The sequence below is a fragment of the Zingiber officinale genome, chromosome 3B, assembly GCF_018446385.1.
Source record: "Zingiber officinale cultivar Zhangliang chromosome 3B, Zo_v1.1, whole genome shotgun sequence".
In the NCBI taxonomy this organism is placed as follows: Eukaryota; Viridiplantae; Streptophyta; class Magnoliopsida; order Zingiberales; family Zingiberaceae; genus Zingiber; species Zingiber officinale.
In genome coordinates, this window is record NC_055991.1 from 111,481,029 (window position 1) to 111,489,496 (window position 8,468).

General features: G+C 41.9%; 1 protein-coding gene across 1 annotated transcript; it reads right to left on the bottom strand.

The window, feature by feature from the left end:
• Positions 1 to 290: 290 nt before the first annotated feature.
• LOC121967302 (UDP-arabinopyranose mutase 1-like) lies at positions 291 to 2,609 on the bottom strand. The gene is made up of 4 exons (XM_042517438.1): positions 2,160 to 2,609; positions 1,088 to 1,338; positions 824 to 992; positions 291 to 738 (listed from the first exon to the last, which is right to left on the bottom strand). Exons 1-4 carry the CDS (start codon positions 2,592 to 2,594, stop codon positions 397 to 399), a joined length of 1,197 nt encoding a protein of 398 aa, XP_042373372.1. The 5' UTR covers positions 2,595 to 2,609; the 3' UTR covers positions 291 to 396.
• Between the last annotated feature and the right edge of the window lie 5,859 nt (positions 2,610 to 8,468).

Sequence of the window (8,468 nt, forward strand, 5' to 3'; positions counted from 1 at the left end):
CTCAAACAAACTTTTATCGAATCGAGGTTCGAATAACTCGTGAACGACTTGGTTCATTTACACCCCTAAAATATGATAAAAACTCATGACCTAAAATTCGCCCCCACCATACGTCTCCCACCCCTAAATTTACCTCACGTGTCCACCCACATTCACCGGCACACAGACATCAAGTGCACCTCTAAACTTTGCCATATGTGATTCTTCCCAATAAATTGTTGTTAACCACGAACACAGCCATGCAGACAGTGTAAAAAATTGAATTTATAGCCAAGCTGAAAAAAAAAAAGAAAAAAGAAAAAGAAGAGTAAATTGAAGGTAAGATAAAGCATGTTCAAGAGCATCAACCACAAAACACGTGGGAGAAGAAAGAAATAGAAACTGCAGTTGCCCTAACTATGCTTTGGCTGGGCCATTGGTCACTTCAACAACCAATTTGGGCGGATTGAGCTCATCCCAAGCTTCAATCCACGTGACCATGCCATCTGCAAGCTTGTTGAAGTAGGGATCGATCTTCCCCAGCTTCTCCCTTACTTGCTTCGACAGCTCAATGTAACATTTTTGCACAGTTGTCGAGTCCTTGGAAATAACAGCAGACTGGAAGAAGGGGATGATCTCTTCTTGCCAGAAGATTCCCTTGTACTCCTTTTTCAGGTTCACAAAAGGGTTGCTGGCCTTGCTGTGCCAGATGTAAGGTAATCCTGTTTTAACTCCCAATCCCAGGTGATCACAGATTACCTACTCAAAACAAAAATTAAAAAAATTAGGCTCTGATTACTAGAGCTTCTAACTCTAGGTAGAATCGATTAGAGACTCATCTGACCTTGACACACCACCCAGCCCACATATCGTCGTATCGTCCAATAGGTTGGCCATCTCCCATAAGTCCAAAGTACATAGCAGGCCCTATAAGTTCACGGTTGAAGGCCAAGTTCATTCCGCACATAGGGAACAAAGTTCCCTTTGGTATTGTTAGAACTGCATCAACATACCTAACAAGGAAAGCAAGTGCTGAGCATACTTGATTAAAGTTCTTCATGCACAATGAAGGATGAGCAACTAGATCTAACGTCACTGTGGATGGTACCTTTGGTTCCTCTCAAGGGGCTTCACAAGTTGGGTGGGGGCATCATAGTCAGGGATGTTGAGCCAGAGGCCATGAGAAACAGCAGTTGAAGTGCCTTCTCGAAGGCTGAAAGGATATCCACGGACAAAGTCTGCACCTTCACGATAAGGATCATACAAGGTGTTGAAGAAGTGGGGAGTAGAAGGGGTGAGAAGATTCTCAATGTGCTGCTTAAGGGCATTGATATCTTTGCCAGATGGATCTTTAGCAACCTGTTTGAGAAAAATGGAAAACAATGATTGTTAGTTGTTGTTTGGTCTGCCGGAGCTTGGAAATAACCTAGTACAACATGTTTGTGATGTTAAAGAACACAAGATTAATCAAGTCTGATCACCAACCTCGACCCATAAATTCACATAGCTCAATGGCAAAGTTGTCATCGTTCAAATTTTATGCTAAAACATCTTGAAAAGTCAGATCATGAAAATAAATGAGCTAGTAAAGTCAGATCTAGAACAATGATAAGTTGATCCGCTCTATATTTCACGATCTGAATAGATATAATAGGAAGATCAGCATGTATAACACGCCTAAAGAATATGTTCGTTAATTTTGACCTATACAGTGTGTTCTACTTAAATTTTAGAATTTCTCTATTGGATATGCCAAATAGTAGTATTTCTGGCGAGAGGATAAGCCAGCATTGAAAGAATGAAAATGGTAACCACAATACAATGTACAAAATTAGAATGAAATTATAAAGAAAAACAGTCCAAAATTTTTTGTCCATTTAACCGTGTTAATTCAGATGTATAGGGAAAAATGTGACATCATTTCTATGCAGATGGACTGTAATGCATCGATGTAACAGATACCAAATTGCAATATAGTCGAGTTTAAGACCATGCAAAAACAACTATACTTCTCTTCCTCTCTATCCAAACGCGACTACGAGAACATCATGTGAGAGATCGTGAAACAAGAATTTGTAATCAAAGCCGACGATAAAAAACCGATATGAAAAATGGGGCATCTTTTTCTCAGATCCCAGTTTTATTAACTCTAACCCTTAGATCTGAAGAAGGAAACTCACGAAGCAGTCATCATCGATGGTGTAGATATACTTCTTCTTGGAGACCATGTATCCGAAGCAGCGGCACGCGGAGTCCTTGAAGGAGATGCAATTGGCCTTAGGGCCGAGGATGCGGTTGATGTCGTTGCGGTTGTAGAGCTCGTAGTCGAATCCTTCGGGTACATTGATCGTCTTGTTGGGGTCTCCGTCCTGCACGATGATGAGGTGGTAGGGCTGGAAGAAGGGCCGCCACATCTCAAGGAAATCCAGGTTCCGGATCGTCGGGATCACGATGTCGAGTTCGTCCTTCAGCAATGGCGTGCTTGGCACCGCCGCCGACCCCGCCGAAGAGTTCGTCATTCCTCCTCCGCCGCAGTCCGCCCAAACCGAACAAGGAAGAAAGGGGCAGCTGTTGACCTTTGACGACGAAGGGAGTAGAAGGCAAAGCACCCACATATAAGCAGAGAGTAGCACGTGGGATCACGTGAAAGAGCGTCGGTGGCGAGATCCGAGGCCCGTTTGCCTAACGATTCCTACCACTGCGTTGAAGGATATTTCAATAATGAGAAACTAAATAGGAGATAGAAATCATAGAATTATTTTATTTTATTTTTTTTAATGGAGTAAAATCTATATATATCCATTATTCTAATACTCAAGTGAGTAAAAGTTTAGGCCGTGAAACTACAAGTGTTTAAATCATCCGGTTGTGTTTTGATAATTTAAAAATTCGGAGGCATTTTTGGATAAAAAAAAGGGCAAACTTAGTAGAAATGAAATGTTCATCATTATTTTTCTTATAGTATGTTTTTAATTTATTACTATGTTTAAAATACAAAAGACAATTAAAGTGAAATGATTAATTAAACTTAGGAGGGTCTCCTAATCACGTGGGGTTTGGTGAGTCCATCGCAAAAAATAGAAAAATAAAGAGACACATTTAGTTAGTAAGAGCTTTTGGAAGAGCAAGTGTGTTTGCTGAGAGTGGAAAGTAAATAAGCTCGATGATTGAATCTTTGAAAAATCACTTTTGTAAACCGTTGGAGAGTTACATAGTCCATTTAGAACTTTAAAAGTATAAACATCGCTATTGACTTCATATATAAAATCCTTTCATTTCTTCTTTCTACATTCCAGAAATATATATTTTTTTAATTTACATATGAATTTTATTTATTTTTAGGACACAATTATACGGTTGAAAATGCTAAAGAGGGTTAATAGAGCTTATAACTTTCATGTCCATTTAAAACTCGAAGAGACAAATGGAGCGAAATAAAGATAGAAAGGAAAAACATACAATACTAACATGATCAAATTTTGCTTGGTTCGGAGTTTGTGACGACTCCTATTTCAAGACTCACGATCGTTGATCACTTTCGTTGGACAATCACTATCAATTTGAATAAACACAAGTAGAGATTTATAATATTTAAAGAACTATAATAATTTAAATGTACCAAAAACTACAAATTTGAATAATCGTGCCTTCAGTCGTCAGAGCAGAGTTTTGGCGTCATATAATCATTTCTGGAGCAGCGCGCAAGAGAGAAGGTCATTCAAATTGTTGTATAGAAGTTGTTGGTCTAACCCTCCATTTATAACCCCATCAGGGTGCCTGAATCCCCTCCCAGGCGCTTGGAGTGTGCTGACATGACGAGCTCTCATCGAAATTTCATCCTGGAAGTTTATTCATGTTCGGGCACCCGAACCCCCTCCCGGCGCGTGGACAGTTGACGTCAGCCAGTCGTTGCACTCCAACTTAGGGTGATGATGAGATTTTGCTCTTCCGGGCACTTAGAGCAACTCCGAGAAGCCAGACCGCTCGGGTGCCTGGCCAGGCACCCGTCCCAGGGGGCTCCCTCGTCGAAGCTTTCTGAGGCGCTTGGAGCAACTCCGGGCCCCTAGTTTCCGGGCGTCGGAGCCCCTCTAGGCGGTCGTACCACCTTGTTCCAACTTTTTCCTTTCTGTAAAATATATATATATAATTTTGACAGCTTCCGGACTATCCAGTCCTGACTTTTAGTTTCACTAAAACTCTAGGTCGGATCGACATCTACTATTTCCTCTTGGAGGAGCACGTCCTCACCTACTCCTCTCAGGAGAATTTACCTTTTGTCAAACATGTTCTTCAAACCGTTTGGACTTTTTCTCAGCGTATGAGATATCAGGACTTTCTGTTGGGGCAATCGACCTCCAAGGTTTTAATGTCCGACAAATATATTTAAGTATGTTTAATAGAACTTGATCATGGGGTGTCCTAGTCATGGCAAGGTAAGGGTGAGAAGTCAACCAAGTGATTAGTCCTAATTGCGGTGAGGCATGGAAAGTCCTGGTTATACGCTAGACAAGGGAAATCTCGGTAGATCGTGGAAGCCAGGTGGATTCGATAGGTCTGGAGGACTTGATCCCTGGGTAGCCGAATACTGAGTCATAGTTGTAGGCTAGGGAAGGGAAATCTCAGTAGATCATGGAAGCCAGGTGGATAGTGTTAGGATCCTTTGTACGGCTAGAGAGGGGGGGTGTGAATAGCCGACCCCAAATTCGTTCGATTCTTTCTACAATGTCGAGTTAGTCGCAGCGGAAATACAAGGAAGAAACTAAGGAGAAGAAAAACAAACCGATGTAACGAGGTTCGGAGATGAACTCCTACTCCTCGGCGTGTCCGTAAGGTGGACGAAGCCTACCAATCCGTCGGTGGATGAGTCCCCGGAGAACCGGCTAATATATATACTCCTTCTGGGTGGAGAAACCTCGCCACAATCTTTCTTGCAACAGCAAGAATGGAGTACAGAAAAACAGCAAGAAATACAAACAATATGAATGTAAAACACCTTGCTTGCCTTCAACTGGTTTCCGTTGACGAAGCAGCAACTTCACGGAAGAACAGCAGTGACCAGCCGGGGAAGCTCACACGAAGCTTCACGAATCAGAGAGCTCAGCAAAGCTCAAGTGCAGCAAGAATCAGAGGCAAGAATCAAGGAGAGGAAGGAGGAGGCTCGCAGCAGCAGCCCTCCTTTTATAACCTGCGAAGAAAGCGAAGAAAACACAGAAGAAATCTAGCCGTTGCGACGCAACGGCTAGATGCGTGGACCGATCAGGCTCCATGTGGATCGGTCCACGGACCGATCCATTTCCTAACCTTTTATCAGTCACTGATCGGTCCATGGACCGATCGGGGAAAGATCGGCCACAGACCGATCCCTTCCTTTCCTTCTCGCGTTGCTCGTCGCGATCGGTCCACGATCGGACATCTTTGATCGATGCGTGGACCGATCACCGCTTTTTCGCCTCTGTTTTCTTCGATCGGTCACGGACCGATCGACAAGAACGAACAGAGATATCGATCGGTCACCGCCGATCGAGAAAATATCACCGGATCGGTGCGGTGACCGATCCGAGCTTTTTTGCCCAAACCAAGTCCCAAGACTTCAAACCAATATCCGGTCAACCTTGACCTCTTGGTACTTCATCCCTAACATCTGGTCACTCCTTGACTGCTAGAACTCCCAAGTGTCCGGTCAATCCTTTGACCTACTTGGACTTTCCAACACCAAGTCCGATCATCCCGATCCATCTGGATTTTCCTTGCGCCACCTATCCGGACTTTCACGGCTTCACTCACCGATTTCCACATTGCCTAACATCCCAGTTAGGACTCTGCCCGGCTTCACTCACGGGACTTTCCACCTTGGCTTCACTCACGGGACTTTCCACGCCTAACATCCAGTTAGGACTTTCTCATTCACCTAGCTTCACTCACTAGGATTTTCACCGGCTTCACTCACCAGGATTTCCAACATCCCAGTTAGGACTTTCTCATTCACCTAGCTTCACTCACTAGGATTTTCACCTGGCTTCACTCACCAGGATTTTCCCGAATGCCTGGCTTCACTCACCAGGACTTTCACCTTCACCTAGCTTCACTCACTAGGATTTTCACCTGGATTCACTCACCAGGATTTCCCGACTGCCTGGCTTCACTCACCAGGACTTTTCCCCGTGCCAAACTCCCTGTTTGGACTTTCCCCGTGCCAAGTCTCCATACTTGGACTTTTCGCGTGCCAAGCTCCCTGCTTGGACTTTTCCGTGCCAAGTCCCCATACTTGGACTTTTCCAGTGCCAAGCTCCCTGCTTGGACTTTTCCGTGCCAAGTCTCCATACTTGGACTTTTCCCGAATCAGGTCAACCAGGTCAACCTTGACCTACGGTTGCACCAATAATCTCCCAAACATCTATTCTTGTCCCACATCAAGAATAGAACTCTCTCACGAGTGTCAAACATCAACATGCAACACAACTAGGTCAACCTTGGCCTAAGGTTGCACCGACAATCTTCCCAAGTCAAACATCAAAATACAACTCGAGTCAAGTCAACTCGAGTCGGGTCAACCAGGTCAACCTTGACCTAAGGTTGCACCAACAATCTCCCCCTTTTTGATGTTTGACAAAACCATAATCAAGTTAGGTTAACCCGATAACCTAACTTAGGTTTTCCAACCATCTTCCAATGTCCAATGTTCTTTCCTTGAACATTCTCTAGACATTCTCCCCATAGGTTAACCTGATAACTTATCTTCGGTTCTCTATTAATTCTCCCCTTTTGACACACATCAAAAGTATTCCAATGTTCTTCCTTGACAATCTTCCCTAGCTTAGGTTAAACCGATAACCTAACTTGGGTTCTCCAATAATTCTCCAATGAACACTCTCCCTTTTTGACACACATCAAAAAGAGTGATTCAAGGTTAAGCGTTTCTTCCTAATGAAAGTCCCATACCTTTCATTGAAACCCTTAATTTCCCCCTTGATACTAAAGTCAACAATCAACTTAGTGATAATCTCATATCACTAGTAAAAACTCCCCCTAAAAGGCAACTCCCCCTTGACTAATAGTAAAAACTCCCCCTAAAAGGCAACTCCCCCTTGACCATTGCACCAACAATGTCTTGGAGAGTTTCAAACCTTTAGAAGTCTAAAACCCAACTTCCAATGCTGAAATTTCAGACAATCAGGTCGAAAATCAGCATTTGGCACGTACTGATCGGTCACCAGACCGATCAGACCTCACTGGATCGATCACCAGACCGATCCACACGTCCCTGGATTGGTCCAGTGACCGATCCTGATCACAGGGATTTCTGATTTTTCCTCTCCCGAAATTCAGAAACCCCTAATAAATTCCAGAAAATTCGAAAAATTGTGAAATTTTGAGGATACATTCCTCATATCATACACTACCATGGAAAAATAATTTTCTATGAAAATAGTTTCCATTTTCAAATCTTGATACAAAGTTCAAAAACTTTGAAATAGTTCAAGTTTTAACTCAACTTTGTATCATAATGTTCAATGATGAATGCTATCACTAGGAAAGCTTCATCAAGGTTTTTCAAATCAATTTTAAAATGCTTTTAAAACCATTTGAATTTAGGACCATAATCTTAGGGCTAAATGTACATGACTTGTACATAAGCTTTCCCTATGATCCTCCATTTCTTGAATTAGGGTCATCTAGGTACAAGAATTATGCACCTTGATCCTAACTCATAATCCTAATATCTCACACACATCTAAAGTATATCAAACCACATTCAAGTCAATTTGATGTGAGATATGGGTTAAGGTCAACTTAGGCTAAGTTCTCATGCATTTTCTAAACATCAATTTGATCTCAATATCAAAATGTGTTTTTCCTTAAATCAATTACATTGATTATAATGCAAGAGATGATGACATGGCATATAATGATATCATAAGTAAAAACATGTGCCAATGTCATGATGTCATGGCATAAAGTTTGAAAACTTAAATAAAGCATGACATATAAACTAGCCTAGCACTATCATGACATTTCAAATGATGATAAAACTAAACATGATGTCATGACATGTCATATGGCAAACAACCATGGTAAGTTAACACAAATAAAATACCTAGATTACCTATCTAAGTATCCTTAATCTCTTAGTTAACTTAAATTCTAATCCTAGATTGCCCATATATCCCTAAGAGAAAACCAAAATCCCAATTATGGTATTTCTCTAGGTTTTCCTCAAATTGTGCCACTTAAGATTAAAAATGATATTTCCACCATTAGGCACATTTAGCTCTTCAAGGGAGTAAATGATAATTCCATTTCATTTTCAAAAGTTCTCAAAACCTTGAAAATGCTCCTTGAGTGTCAATTTCCTCAAAGTTGGGTTAACTACCCTTCTTATTGGAGTTGACACTCTCTAACCCATTATGGGGTAGAGAAGATGCTCCTAGGAACCCAATACCTATTTGAGCTCATTGGGTTCACTAAATATTCACTAGGATAACTTCCCT